The 16,173-nt window shown below is 35.2% G+C and overlaps 1 protein-coding gene across 4 annotated transcripts in view; it reads left to right on the top strand.

Annotated features, from left to right (window-relative positions):
• ATG5 (autophagy related 5) overlaps positions 1 to 16,173 on the top strand; it is a 74,679-nt gene that overhangs the window by 27,754 nt on the left and 30,752 nt on the right. For all 4 annotated transcript variants that reach the window (XR_007374977.1, XM_048935611.1, XM_048935610.1 and 1 more), the window contains exon 6: positions 858 to 952. Coding sequence is in view for 3 of the 4 variants with exons in the window: in XM_048935611.1 (XP_048791568.1) it covers positions 858 to 952 (95 nt within the window). In the remaining variant the exon portion in view is untranslated. The remainder of the gene's footprint in view (positions 1 to 857; positions 953 to 16,173) is intronic.

Raw genomic sequence — 16,173 nt, 5'->3', positions numbered from 1 at the left:
TGCTCTTCTCTTTTTAAAGCTGCCTCTCCATGAGGTTCGTGGCAGCTTTATTCATCGTAGCCCTTCGTATTCCTTTCTGTTAATTTTTCTATTGGTTTTCTTGAATTGAATAATTGATTTAAACCTGTTAAAAATAAATAAAAGAAAACTTATTACTTTAGACCTGTGTTGACCTTAACAAACTGTAAGCACAGTATACTATTCAGTTCTTGTATTGTCTGAACAGGATGAAAATGGTGTGCTGCCTATCACTGTTTTGCTAAACCTAGTTATATGGATAATGTTAACAAAAAAAAAAATGTTTTTCAAACAAAAATTTATTTCCAAGCTGCCTTGTGAAACTGTCAGTATACTTTCTGATTAGATCATACATCACTGGGGATTATTTTAATACTTACATATCCAAATGTAAACTCTCTGAGAATTTTTTGCCTTCTTTTTAGTTAGTCCATGCTTTGCACCTATAGCTCACCTATAGTTAGGAACAAGTGGGTATTTTTAACAAACTGGGAGGCAGTGTGGACCAGTACTAGCCAAGAGTGTAGATGCAGACACTATTAATTGAGGTAGTGGCTCATTATTTCTCTAGCACTGGGAGATGTGATGTGACTTAAACTGAAAGAGAGACCTACTAGAAGTCATCATGTCACCATTTTCATAGGAAAATGCAGATGGCTTTTCTCTGGCTTGAGACTAAATAGGGAAGAGAAATATGGGGAAAATAAATTTGTACAGACTGAATTCCTGTAAGAAAAGTTTGCATTTGCATGCTGTTCCAGTCATGCCTTATTTATCTCTTGTAGCTGAAGAATTAGGCATGTTGCTAGTATTAACAAAATCTGCTTTTACCTTCACAGATAAATTTGAGCAATTTTGGGCTATAAACCGAAAACTCATGGAGTATCCTCCAGAAGATAGTGGATTTCGGTACATCCCATTTAGAATTTATCAGGTAGGAGATAACAAAATAAAACCAATTTTATCAAACTCTTCACCTAAGGTGTCCTATGTCATTATCTTGGCTTTTCATAATTATACTTTCCCTTTTCTAACATTAAGGTGAAAGTTTGTATGAATTAGTAAAGACAAGCTGGATTGTGTTTATTCTAATAGACAATTGCCATTCACTGTGCCATGAGTAATACTTGAGAACGTGCTAAAGCTAGTATAGATGGTAGTTTGATGTGTAAAAACTGAACATGGGGACTACTTTGGATGCAACTGCTTTGAAATGGCTGAATGAAACACTTGAGAATCAACACTTTTTCCTTTAACTACCGTGTAGGCTTCTTTTCTTGCTGGTGTTACAAAGAGAAATTTAGAGGCATAGATCTTGTGTCCAATTCTTACCTTTTTTCTTTTATTATATACTTTATAATACCAAACGATCTTTGATTATTTTTTTTTACTCTGATCTCTATCACTCCAGTGCTGTTTTTCATAGAATCAGAGAATCTCAGCACTTTGTTTATAAGGATTCCAAGGAATACATCTCAGTTTTTTATGTCCCCTTTGTTTTCATAGCATTATGGTCATGATAAACTTCAGAACTAAGCATGGTTAAAAGCTATGTAGTCTCCTATCAATTAGAATTCTTCTCTGATCTGGCTTTGATGCATCTTCAGCTGTTTACATTTGTTTTACACCTGGCACATTAAAAAAAAATCTCGTGAATTATCTATTACTGCTTTGTATGGTAAATGGTAAATCAAAATCTGTAAAAGACTATCAATGTTGCTATGAGACTGAAATATTTTTTAATGTTAGATACAAGACACTTACTGTCATAGTGAAACCTTAGGTTGAGAACGGAAATCAGTTATTTTGGTCAGATATCATGGCAGATGACAAGGTTAGTCTAGGTATCAAAAAGTATGCCTCAGGAAAAGCACTTTGCTCAGCATTTCTGTTTGACAACTGAATTGTTGTTCTCTCAGAGTTTTTTGTTTTGTTTTCTGTAAAAAAACAAAACAAAACAAAAACACAGCACATGCATGGGTACATCAAGTGAAAATTTTGTTTTTCGAGTAAGATAGAGGACTTAAAACTTGAGTGAAATTTTGATATCCTGTGATATTTTGTGCTAGTAAAGTTTTCTTAAAAAAAAAAAATTGCTTTCTGTTTTTATACTTTTACTCAGTAGTGCTTATCTTTATGTTAGCTTTTTCAGTTGGAAATCTGTACTTGATAATAGTTTAAACCCCAAATATCTGATTAAGTGTAGAAGACCAAACATAAATAAAGATGATGCTGAGACAGCTTTTGAGAAAGTTGCTGTATATTATTTTCAGTGCTGATGTTCTTAACATTTCTAAGTATTTTCAGTAATGTTCCTCTTTCTTAAAAGGTGGCTGCAGGTGTTCCTAGCTTTTTTAATTTGTCTTGTTGCTTTGTGCACTGACAACTGCTCATTATAAAGGTGGTATTTAGAGGAATTTTCAGAAAGCATGAAAGATGAGATGATAATTTGATTCCAAACAGGAAGTTAATTTCTATAATTTCATCATAAATTTGTTGTACTCAGTGACAGATTTGCATATACTGAAATAAATTAATCAGAGGTATTTTTGAAATCTATTTAACCTCAATCCCAACAGCATTCACATTCTCTTATTAGGAAAAGTCAGCTTTGCATTCTAGTTGGTAATTTTCATATTCCTACATAAATATCTGACAGTTAGTCTGGGTTTGTATTAAATTTGTATTAAAGTCATTCATCCCTTGCGTATTCTTATACAACAGCTCTGTTGATTAAATAAACCTGTGCAGTTGGATTACAGGAATTTACTAGACATTGCCTTCAATAGGAAGAATTCCTCCTCTTATTCTCCCTACCTTCCATTATCCCCCCAAAAATAGAGGAAAATTCTATGAAGGGAACTGCGTAGGGAGTAGCGATTGATGAGTTCTTTTTGGCTATATATGAGTTTGTTTTCCTTCAGAGAAGTGCTTAGTTGATGGTAGCTAAGAAAAAACAGTCTTTATGACTCCTAAAAATGCAGACAAAGAAATGCAATAAAGATCTGATATGAGAACTTCATTGGAAAGTATATCTTCAAAACTCAAATGCTGTCTCATTTGTAAAGCTTATCTATTAAAAAGCATTTCTAAAGAATAATATGAATCATACCTCTTGTGGTATCCAAATATGATGGTGTGTAGGGGAGAAAGATGGCAAAAATACTAACATAGTACTTGAGTAAGTCAGAACTAAACTAACCACAGATAATTTTAAGCCTTTGTCCAGCACTAATTCTTTTAAGAGCAGCAGCTAAGATTGGACTGGAATCCTAGCATCTACCACAGAAGATGAAGAATAAGATTACATGTCACTAATGCAATTTTAAGTTAGCTAAGAGATTTGGCAATTTTTACTGCAACTGTCATAGTCTGAAGTGTCTTGAGGAACTTGTACAGTTGCAGCTTTCACATACGTGGAAACTTTTTCTAGCAGAGTTAGTTTAAAAGCAGTGACTATTTTTTGGTGTCACTTTTACTTAGATGTTTCAAAAATAAATATGCCCCACATCATTTCTTCAGAGATATAAGCTACTGCCTTCACATGTCAATTGCATAAAACTTTTTCTCTGATAATACTTTGGAATAGAATGCCTTTTTCATTTGAAGAGAGAAAATAATCACAGTGCTGTGAGCGTATCATGCATCAAGAGTGCTGCTTTTCTGGTATGGTACTATAGCTAGTTTGTCTTGAGGTCATAGTCCCCATGTTTAAGATTAGTGGGTTTTGCATTTTACAATTGGACAGTTGTGAGGCTGATAATTGACAAGAAGTTTCCTTCGATCTGCAATAGGACCTCTGGCTCCAGGCACTGAAGTGGTGCCTTTCAGTTAGGTGCTGATAGGCTGCCCTGGTAAACCACTGCATGCTGTCTGGCACTGCAGATGGGAACAGTCTCGTTGTTGTTGTTGTTGTGCACCTAGTCTGTACTCATCCTGGAGTTTTGATATCAGAGAGTCACGCCAACTTGCCCGCACTCTCACCAGGTCATTCTCACCCACTTGTTTTTGGTTGCTCTGCATGTTGCTTCCTGCCCATCTCTCACCCTCCTTCGCTCCGTAGTCTGTCCTAAGAATCTTGATGTCATGATTAGACTTCCCAGTTACAAATTGTTACAGTGTGTATTCGCTTTAGTAACGTGCTTGGAATTCACCATACTTTGTAAAATACAGGTTTAATTGAGCGCTTTCCTCTTTATGTCAAAGGTGTGGCTTTGAGATGTCTAAATACATTTTAGATTTAATTAATATTTAGGTAATAGATTGTCCAGTTTCTAAGTTTTACATTGCCTTCCACCTCTGTAAAGCTTTCTGACTTTCTGACCTATGTGTTCATTAACAGTGAGTTGCGTAGCTTCATTTTACTTCGTGAAGCACACCAGTGGAGCTCTTTAAACTTGCTTACCAGTGCTGAATTTGTTTCATAGTCTTTTTAAACACCAGCTGATACTTTGAAAATCTTCAAGATTGGTATTGAAGGTCAGGCAAAGTAGAGACGATCTGCTTAAGTGTTTTGATTGAAAACCCTGTAGAAATAATACTTCAAGTTTAGGTAGAATAGACTTAACTGCTACTTGAAACTACAGATTGGCAGTTTTACCTTTTGTTGTAAGATTGTTCAATATCTAGTCAAGCAGGACTAAAACCATGACTGCTACTGACCTGAAGAGGGCAACACAACATAGCCGGTTTTGTTGACTTATGCAAAAAGCTCTTGAATATGTTTCTATGTAATACCATATCTAACTTTATATCTTTTAATGCATAAGTAGTCTTTTTGTAAACAACTCACTGGTAATAGGCTGATTTATTTCTTCAAAATTTTTCTTTTGCAGAGATTGTGTAGATAACAAAATAATGTGAAACGGTCATTGATTTGACTGAATTTCTGTGCTGGAAAGGAGAAAACATTGCTGGTTTATCAGCAATTGAGTACACAGAATGGCTATACTAATAGCTGGTAGTTCAACATCAAAGAAAGAGTAGCATATTTTCACCAGTTTTAAATTACTTCAAAAATGAAAGCTCTGTGAATGAGAAAGTTTTTAAGATTTGGGCAAATATGCTTCATAGGGCCTCAGGAAAGGAAAGTTCTGTGGAAAATTCTGCATGAGCAGGAAGATTCATAACCTACTATGCAAATTTGTTTACTGTGAAGAGACTTTATGGAACCTATGTGCAGGATCAGCCTTGTGTCTTTAAGAATCTATGCAGCAATGAGGGCTGTACTCAGAGTAGAAGAAAAATTCTGAAATTATATTTGCTGTCAGATGGTAACTAAAGTTTATGTAAATATGCCTGAGCTGTCTGTAAAGCTGTCAATCTAACTAGTTCAAAGCTGTTGTAGAAGTTGCATAAGATGTAGGAGGGAAATGCAGAAGAGAGGAGGCTATAAAACCTCCATTTGGGTATTTTCTCTGAGCCATGGTTGAATTGTTACCATGCTAGATAGTTTTAAATTACCTTGGGTTTGTCAGTAGGAGCTATAATAATACTTCTCAGTTGAATGTAGACATACTTTGCATAAAAATAATATAGTATTGGCTTGTATGAAAAATAGCTTCTTCAGTTTCTGAAGTGTATAACTAGTTCAAGACTATTTAGGGATTTGCTGTATTCTGTCTGTTGGGGAAAATTGGACAATATTTAATTCTAAGTCCTTTATCAGATACTCTTAGGTCCTGGAATAGTCTGAGTGTGTTGAAAATCAGCAGTCTGCCAGCAGTTTATAAGTTCACTTTTAAATAATTATATCAACTTATTTTTTGTAAGCAGAATGTAAATCACATTTTAAGTAGTGATGAAATAATTAACATTTTTAATGGGGAAAAAGATTGCTTATTTCTGACTTGAAAATGTGGTCATCTTTCCAAATATCTTATGTGCTCCTTAACCACAAATTGATAGATTACTTTGTAAGCTGTTTTTGCAGAATACTTAATTTCTCATCTTTTCTACAAGTAGACTTACGATAATGAATTTGTATATAAAGAAGTTAATGTAAATGATCGTGTTATAGATTCAAATTCAAACAAAGAGATTTGAATTGCTGTGGCTCTATTTCCCTAAATTGTTTTAGTAAAAGAGTTGCTTGTATATTTATATATCATCCTGAACTTGCAATGATGCATGCAATTAAAAAAAAAAGTTGCATTGTTCACCTTAACTTTGAATGTTAGCTCTTAAAGGTGAATGTGTTGAGAGGTTGCAATGATGGCATTAAATGAAGCCATAATTCAATTGAATTAGGTGCGTTTAGATTTACTGTTGGATTCTACCATTTAAATGCAATTGTTTTTATTATATTACTGTGTTTTTTCTGATAATTAAATCTGTTCATCTTCTGTTTCACTCACTTCTGTCAATGCAAAGTTATTTGCCGCTTTACGCACTTAATCAGCTCCCTGAATCTTGCAGTCTGTAGCCTTATTCTTTTGATTTTTCTCTTGTGCTGCCAAGGAATAGCCAGGGGAAAAAGAAAAATGTAAACAAAATGGGTTAACTTCTGCACAAAACTGAGGATCAGTAAATACAGAAAGCGTTCACTTGTTTAGAAAGTGCCCATATTTGTTTGCACTTTCCTGAACTCTGAAAGTAAGTTGTACACAGGTAAGTGTGGAATGAAATAGGCCTATGAGGAACTAGGGTGTGGCACCATTCCATATGAATACATTATGAATTAACAAGCATAAATGTTTGTGGTTTTGCTACCCATAATCATAAGTTTCTTCTAGCTGATCCTAATTGCGGAAAATTCAGAAGAATTACTGGTTTTAATATGTAAATAGAATAATAGTATCATATAAGTTAGTGTAAAATTCAGCACTTCAAAGCAAATGACATGACATTTACTTTTTTGGATGTAAATCCATATCTAAAGTTGTTTTCTTCATAGCTAGTCAATACTCAGTTGCTTTTATTAAGGCTTAGTTCTGTGTATGCAAACCACAGTACTGCAAGTGTGAAAAGCGCTATTAATTTTTTGTTACTGATGAATCAGATACCTTATTAATTGCAAATATGAATTCTCTTCTGGACAGGAAATTTAGTACTTTGAGCATATGCTTATGTTGTAGGCGTCTGTCTTGCCAGCACTCAACAAAACCATCTCTTGGAACTGCATGTACTGTTTGTGTTTTGTTACTATTTGACCTTACTGACTGCTGCCTGCTTGGCTTTTATGTATGAAATCACTCTTGAATGTTGACTTTTTTCTTCTTCTAGGAGCTGTGCAATTTATTTGAGGTTAAATACTGCTAATTCAGTTGTTTAGAGAATGTAGATCTCTACAAACAAATTTTATAGATCATTTGAGGGAGAAAGCTACAGCCAGGATGGAGTTCAACTGTGTTTGTTATGCATCTTGTAACATTTTGCATGGAACTGGTATTGGAACTTCTGATTGTATATATACACACTCTTGCTAAAAATGACCCATAGAGTGTAACAGCACATTTGCTTTGGATGTTGTTTGTTCCAATTTGTCTTAAAAAAGAAAGAAAAAAAAGATATTTAGGATATTCTGTCTCTTGATTTCAGTGCCCCAAACTATCTTCTTTCCTCAGACCATTTTTGTTAAGCAGCTGGATGACCATAATTTTTCAAACCTTTCTTCCTTTTTTCTTACAACACATTCTGCATAGTTTTCAGTATGACAGATGTATTCTTTGTCTGTCAGAAATGCTATAGCACAGATGGTATCTAATAAAACACCTATAAAACAAAGCAGTTCGATTTTTTTTATTATTATTTTTTATTTTTTATCATTGTGAAGCAAAGCTATAGGTAAAAGTTTTTTGTTTACAGCATGTTTTGTTTTAGTTCTAGAAGTTTTTAGTCCTTTCTGGTAAGGTTCAGTTAGTTGAATATATTTACTATTAGTCTTTAGATGAGTTTTTCAAGGTTTTTCATCTACTCTGCTAGTGATAGGTGGCTTAGTGATCTTGATCTCTGTCTTTCACCCTTTGCAAAATGGTTTTTCTGTGGAAATCTGTAGAGTGAGTGAATATGTTCTCAGTGTTTTCTTGAGAACTTAAGTTGTTATTATGTTTTATTGAATCTACAAGTGATGCTTTTAAACCAGAGGCTAGACTGCACAGCTCTTACAGCTGGTTCTTTTTATGTTGCTGCTTGTAAGAGTAGGACAATCCTTTGAACATTCCTAAATGCTTAGGGTTTTCTCAGGTCAATATTCAACGTGCTGTGTTGTTCCAGTCTGGCCCATAACTGCATTCATCTCTGACTGAAGCTCTGCTGCATATTTTGGTGTATTGTGGGCTATATATTTTAATGCTTAATTAGGAAGAGTCCTTAAGGAGAGTTCATCATTTGTTCAGGAAAAACCAAGAGGGTTGGCCACATCAACATAGTGTTTTTAATGATACTGTTATGAATCTTGCCTCAGTATACAAGCAAGAATTGGTTAGGGAGTCTCCTTTAGCCTCTGCAGTGTTAGGAGGCATCTTGCAGACTTACAGGAACTATTTCACACTTGTTAATTATTATGTTAATTCCATATTATGGAAACCATAATAACATGGCTTTGGTGTTTAAGCCTTCATTGAACAACAGGCTTTGGGACCATTTTCCAAATAATCCTGCTTGTGCTCCTTCAAGCCACTAACCATATAAAAGAGCACTTGAATGGTGTTCTTTAACACACCTTAAACAACAGGTATATATCTTCAGCCCACCATCAAAGAGTTCAGACTTTCCCAAAGAAACCTTAAAATATGAAGTTCTTCATTGAGAGCAGAAGAAAGAGTAAATTACATTCTTCAGTAGATAATTTGGCAATTTGCAGAAGGAAGATTTTCTGTGGACATGGAATAATTTCACAGAAGAACTACTGTAAAGTAATCCATATTTTTCATCAGCACTGGAATTCAACTATCTGCAGACTTGCTCAGAAAGTTTTAAAACGTAGTTCTGTTGTGGCCTTTCTTAATTTACCCAGTTTGCAGCCACCCTGCAGGTGGATTTGAGTGTATCTACAATGAGAACTTACAAAGCAGAGGCAAAAGAATATCTCACAAGATTCTCAGTTTCTCCACACAGTGATTAAAGTTCCCCCTAGGTAACTTGTAAGTTCAGAAAATGCAGGGAATTCAGCCATGGGCCCTTGTAGCAAGGAATGCTGGTGGGTGTTCTTGGCTGAATTAGGAAGAGTGCTCACTTCTGCTGTGGTGAAGCCACTTGTTAAGTACTGGAGTCCCCTGTGTGAAAAAGATGCAGAACTTTTGGAAGGAGTCCAGACAAAGGCCGTGAGGATGGCTGAGCAAATTGTGCATCTACTTGCATAGTGAGATAGGAACATACTTGAAATGGACGTAAAATCAACATGAACTGGATGATACATTTTTAGAAGGCATTGTAGAAGTAGAAACAATGTTTTATATCCTGAAGTGTTAGAATTAAGCAAATTTATTACATTTATTTATTACATTACATTACATTACACAAAAGGGCTGACAATAGCAGGACTAGGGGAAATGGTTTTAAGTTGAAGGAGGGAAGATTTAGGTTGGATGTTAGGGGGAAGTTCTTTACTAGGAGAGTGGTTAGGCCCTGGAACGGGCTGCCCAGGGAGGTTGTGGATGCCCCGTCCTTGGACGTGTTCAAGGCCAGGTTGGACGGGGTCCTGGGCAACCTGATCTGAATGTGTATGTTTGGTGGCCCTGCTAGGCAGGGGGGTTGGAACTACATGATCCTTGAGGTCCCTTCCAACCCGGGTGATTCTGTGTGATTTTGAATCACTTGGCTTTGGTAAAAGATATTTTCTAACTAGATGTATATTTTTCAGATTTGTCAAACATTTGAAATAAGTTTAGCTTTCACATGGTTTTTATGATTGTAATAACTGTTTTTGTTGCTATTACACAATTTTTTTTTTCCTAAAAGATTGTAAGGAAGCTCACTGCCAATTTAAATAATATGATAAAGGGAGGCATTTTAAATGATTCTTTCATCCCTTGAGAAGATGAGCAAGTAAAGATCCTCAAAAAGTGTGCATGGGGAAACTAACCTAAATAGTTGCCATATTTCTCTGTAGGTTTGTAATAAAGGTAAATTATTCTTAATTATGTAGGAAGTTAGGCTAGAACTGCAGTTGCTTCACAGAGTGTGCTCTGTTCAATGAAAGACTTCAAGGAAGGTATGAGTGGTTGCCCATATGTTATTTGGGGAATAGTCTTTAACTATTTGCTACCTAGAATTGTTCAATATTGTTTTCTAGAAATAACTGCAATAAGCCCAACTATGTAAAATTTTAACTTCATTCCAGATGTGTTTATGCTTCTAGTTGTGGCTTCATTTTAACTATAGCCTCAGCTAAGATACTAATTAATTTTGATGTAAGTATTAATTATGACAATTCCTGTTTATATTTTCTTGATCATTTAAATTATGGAAAGGTAAGAAAATCAGTTTGGGTTAGTATGGGTACACATGTCTGTAAGTGAAAACATTGACTCACAGAGCAGGTTTGTGTATCTTACATGCTATTCAACATTCTTTTTATAAACTAAGTTATTTTCATAGTTTCACACGAAATCTTGGGGTCATGCTCAGGTATATACTGTAGTTTCTGCAGCTACTGAAAATATATAATTTTTAATAGGGTATTGGGGAAGAAAGATCATTTGATTTATTCTGTGTATTGACTTCAGAGCTAGTCCTGCTACTCCCATCACTTCATGTCAGTCAGTATTTCTGGTAATTCTAGATAGGTGCACACTGAGCATGCTCACACTCCTTTTCATTTTACCTTTTTTTTGTTGTTGTTGAATATTAGACGTAAAAACAAATTACTTAGCTCTTCCATTCAGAGATCACCAATTAGCTCTATTTGTAATGTGGTATGTGTTGCACTTGGAACTGTGATGTGACTTTGCAGGTCAGCAGTGCAATAGTTTGAAGCAGTATGAGACAGACTCAAAGGAAAAAATATTATCACCGTAATGAAGAGATTAATGAAGAGAACTACTAGTTGTAGTTCACTTTTTCTTCAGACTGCTTAAAGAAATGCTTGAGAGAGATTTTTTTTTGGAATGTTGTTCATGTCCTAATAACTTAGAGTGAAATAGAAAAGTTGTCAAAGGTGTACAGCAAAACAGGAGAAGTCCGGCATAGCTTGGAATGTTGAAGAGAGGCTGGAAAGAATTATTACAATAGAAAAATAAATCACATTGCTGTATTTACAGCCTTACATAATACAAGTTCAAATGAAAGATGATAAACTTCAAGCAGATAAAACAGTTTATCTTCATAGTTCATTTCCTTCCCTCCCCACCGTGGGTACTTTAGATTGTTGAGCTAAAAATCAAGGGGCAACTTGCTGTGTATACACACACACACATATATTATATGCATGTAAGCATGCGTGTGTGTGTGTGTGTATATACACACACAGAATCATCTCCTGACTTGAAAGGGACTAAGAAGCATCAAGTCCAACTCCTGGCTCCATAGAAGACAACCCAAAAATCAAACTATATGTTCGAGAGCATTGTCCAAACACTTCTTGAGCTTTGGCAGCTTTGGAATACAGCCACTGCCCTGGGGATTCTGTGCTAGTGCCCATCCACCTTCTGGTGAAGAACCTTTTCCTAACACCCAACCTGACCCTCGCCTGATGCAGCTCTGTACTTACTGAGTGTATTATTCTTTTTGAGTATAACTTTAACCAGTTATCTTCCATATCGTCATTGACTGCTTGCGGTAGGTCTTGATTTTTATTTATTCATTTTACTTTCATTTCAGATGAATAGAGTTTGAACTTCCATTTAGTTTCTTAGGAATCTGTGGATGTCTTTTACAACCTACTGCTGAAATGCTGAGAATGAAGGCTAGCTGAAGCAAACGGAGGGGAGAAGTTACAGTTTTCAACCAAGTCTATGTAAACTACTCAGCTGGTCAAGAAAAGGAAGATTAAGTCTGCATAATCATTTTGTGTATTAACTGAGAGAACTGCTCTAGTATGGTTTCTAAGAGAATGATATATCCATTCTATCAAAGAAATTGGCAAGGATAAATTATATGTGCTAGCAACAATGTAACAAGTGCTTTTAGGGAAATTATTATAAATGATTAAAGCTATTTTAAATAAATACAAGAGGTAAGTCTAATAAATTTTGATTCGATCCTGGTTCAGCATAGAGTTTCTTGAAAGTTCCCACTTTGTTTCCAGAAAATGCCTCGTAGCGTGAAATTCTGTGCCCTTCAATGGCAGGGACAGCCTCAGCTACAGATGTAAATTAGAAGTTGTTTTCCCATTATTTTGCAAGTGGAACGGGCTTGTAGAAATGTCTTGTTTCAGCCCTGTTGTGGAATAAATTTTATCAGCATTTAAGTTTCCTCCTTTTTGTGTCTGCCATCAGAGTACCAATTTGCAGATGTACCCTTTAGGTGTTCATATGGAGTGTTGCATAATCTTGAATGTCATAAACAAGTGCAAAATAGTTACCTTAGGGCCTTCTCACAGTCTAAGCTGAAAAGAAAGCTACAAACTTAAGCCTGTGTTCATCTGGAAGTCTGTTGTTTTTCACACTAGTATTGTTTCATCATAAAGCTCAGGACGAATGTGATAGAACAGCTTTGCTTGGGACAATTTGTGTGTGGGCAGATTAGGAACTCATACAGAATCAGGAAGGAACAGAGAGAAGTCAGTTGAACTGGTTTGTAACAGAGGATTGCATTTATAGTGTCTAAAATTTCCTCCTTTGGAAATCTTTGTGATAACACTTTAATTCAATGGAAAGTCTCCCTCTCACTGTTTTAGAGATCAATTTGTATCAGTTTTCATTTAAACAATCTTGTATTCTGCTTGTAGCTGATAAATAACAGAGGTATTTATGGAAATCCAAATGAGTATCACACTAATTGTCTTTAATGATATATGGAGTATAAATTAATGGTTCAAAATGTTAAAATGTGTCAACAAGAAGTATGTAGGAAAGTACAAAAAGAGACTGCTCTAGCTATTGACAAGTTCTGCAGAAATATTTAGCAGCATTTAAATTATAAGAATGATTAAATTTATTTGAGTTGCACTGGTTATTGCAAAACCAAATGGTTGTTTTTTGGATTTCCTTTTATTTATTAGGAAGAAGCATAACTGGAGTTTGAAAATAGAATAGTAACACTGAATAGTGGGGTTAAGAATTAGAGGCCTAGGTGCACAAGCAATTTTGTTTGTAACGTGTTGTTGTTTTCTGCTGTAATCACTAGCTTTTGTGGCCTGTAGGCATCCCAGTAATGCAGAATAATAATCACGAGTTGGACTAAATCTGCTCTGAGACTTGTTTTCTGTGTACTCACCTGTTTGCATTTTGCGGATGGTAGACAATGTTTACCCTGCAGTTCACATGTATTCCTTCCTACCTGAGATGCTGTTTGTTGCACGGACTGACTTACTGGCTTGTTCTGGCTATGGAATATTAGATGTTTACATGCATAAAAAGTGCTCCATTATAGTACTTTTAGTACTTATTTTGTTGCTTATTTCCAAGAGCCAGTCTGTTTTTATTGGCCACATTCTGCGGGTAACAGGATATATGAAATGAACCTAAGAGTTAGGTAATCTCTCTTAATATGTAACTTGTTTCTGAATAAGAATAAAAAATGCACAGCTGTTGAAGCAACTACAGATAACATTATTAAAATTCAGAACTTGCTTCTTTACACATGCAAATATTTATTTCTGACACAAGTTCTTACCTGAAGTTATTGGTGATTTGTTATCCTAGCTGTCATTTCCGCTTAATCTTTCAGTCTGATATTATGCGTGTCTAGCGAGTGGAGTTATTGTTTACTTATTTTAAATAAATAAAAATGCCTTGTGCCTTTTCCACAGTGATGGAATCAGTCATTCTGGTCTAATGTGAGGCAAAAAGAAGTTAAGATGCCAAAATATTGCAGAAAAACAGTGTCAACAGCAGTGAAAGAATAGTTTTTGTGATATTATGGCTTGGCAGCATTGTGCTTCTAGACAGGCACAGCTCTGTGACTGCAGTAATTTACCATTTTTTCAATTAGTCACTTATTCACTACTAAGATTTGTAATTGAAAACATTTATACAAAGCAGAAGACATCTTAGAACATACTTTTCAGTCAAGAATCAATTTAAATATAAAATATATAACACTTTTATTTTCGGGGAGTAGTAAATGTTCCTGTGTTTTCCATATGCATTAAGTAACTTGAATCACTGTACAAATTCTTACTAATACTTTTAAACCTTCTTGGTTGAGTTTAAACTGGCTTAAACGAAGTGGTAGGCTGTCTAATCTAGGGGGGTTGGAGATTCGTGATCCTTGAGGTCCCTTCCAACCTTGGCCATTCTGTGATTCTGTGATTTTGTAATCTTGGTTGGTTGTTTTTTTTAGTGTAAAGTAGTTCATTACAAAGCAATGTAGACTATGAACTTGGCAACTTTCTGAAACTACAGAGCATGTAGGAATGTCAAAGCTTATGATTTTAGGCTGTCAGTTTATGCACATATGGGAATTAAGAGGAAATCTTTCATTGAGCGCATTCAACAAGTGTGGCAGCTTTTATTTGTTTGAATACAGTTAGAGTAGCGTCAGAATGTTCACTCAGAAAGTCAAAATCCCTTCCTTTGATTGGAAATAATGGTAACAGTGATTTTTCCAGGATTAGAATCCAGCAGTTCATGAGTTAAGTTTTTCATTGTAAGATGCATCCTGCATAAAATGTCTAATTAAATTGTGGATTTCATGCAGTGTTTGATGTTCTGTCAGTTCTGAAAGGGACCAGGCATGCTGAATACTCTTTTTGGCAGGAAGATGATGAAGAAAGTTGTAATTGCTAACACAGTATGTAACTATATAGCTTGCCTCTGATCTTCTGATGCTTTAAGCTGCCTTAATGGTCGTCTTAAGACTTTACCTCTCCAATAACTCTTCTCAATGCCAGTGTACCCAAACAAGTAATTTCTCAATGTAGTGTCATTTCTTTTCTCTGTCACTTTCCTTAGAACAACAACAAAGAACACTGTTCTGTGTGTAAAGCACAAGGTATGTGGTGCTGTGTAGGCAGTGTAGAAGATTTTCACTTGCAGTAATTCCAGTTTCCTAGAAGGCTATCAGAATTGAATATTTACTTTAATAAAAAAAAAAAAAAAAGTTACTGAATTATGGACATGATCAGTGTAAAATACACCCAAAATTTTGGAGCAGGTAATTTATCTTAATATACTTGAGGGTATTTCCCTTCTAGATCATTAGCACTTACTGATCTGCTCAACTGTAGTAACCTGCAAATGCATCCAGCATCTTTTGAAAAGCTCACTGATATATTGGTGCTATGCTGTGAAATACAGTAAGTGCTGTATTCTGTCGAAGTCATGAAAGTGATAGTAGGAAGAGAAACAATGAGTAGTGTACAAATACATGCTTTACACCTGATGTAAGTAAGTTCAAATTATTGACAGTTATGCAGTGATGTCTGTGGGTTAGATCACAGATAGCACTGTTTTGCATGATGGATTAAACAGATATTGGACAAAACGTTACCTTATGTAAGAACTTGCTCGTGTTGACTGTTTTTTCATATGTTGTTGCAGTAAATATGGGAGTAGTAGAAAGCTGTAGACGTGTTCGGTTTGTATTACTAGCTACTACACTTCAAAGGAGGAGACAGATTTTTATTTCTAAGATGTCTTATACTGTTATATGACTAAGGTACTTTGAAAATTTATCCTATAAACACTTTAGATTGTAGGATGGGACTTTTCTTTTGACTCTTTGAACACACAAAGCATCTGCTGTGTTGCAGGGAAGAAGTATAAACATGATAGGGAAATATTCTTCCTGTAGAATTATGTGTGAGCTGTAGTCTTTGTTTAAACAATTAACATGCTGTTACTTCAATCATTTTAATATTGATGAAAACCACTGGTTTTTATTTACATTACCACATCTGTATTGGTCAATGCTTAAAATATGAAATTGAATTCATTTTCTGTAATGTTTTGTGATGACTGCTGTGAGCATTGCTTTGCAGCAGTCAGCAACTATGTGCGAGACCTGTTGGAAAGTACCTTTTGGACTTTCCCCTCATGTTGTAATACAGCATTAGATTATTATAACTAGGAAAAAGATGTTAAAGAATAAGGAAAAGGAATAAGCACCTGG

The sequence above is a fragment of the Lagopus muta genome, chromosome 2 (genome assembly GCF_023343835.1).
Source record: "Lagopus muta isolate bLagMut1 chromosome 2, bLagMut1 primary, whole genome shotgun sequence".
NCBI classification, from domain to species: domain Eukaryota; kingdom Metazoa; phylum Chordata; class Aves; order Galliformes; family Phasianidae; genus Lagopus; species Lagopus muta.
This window is presented reverse-complemented; position numbering and strand designations above follow the sequence as displayed.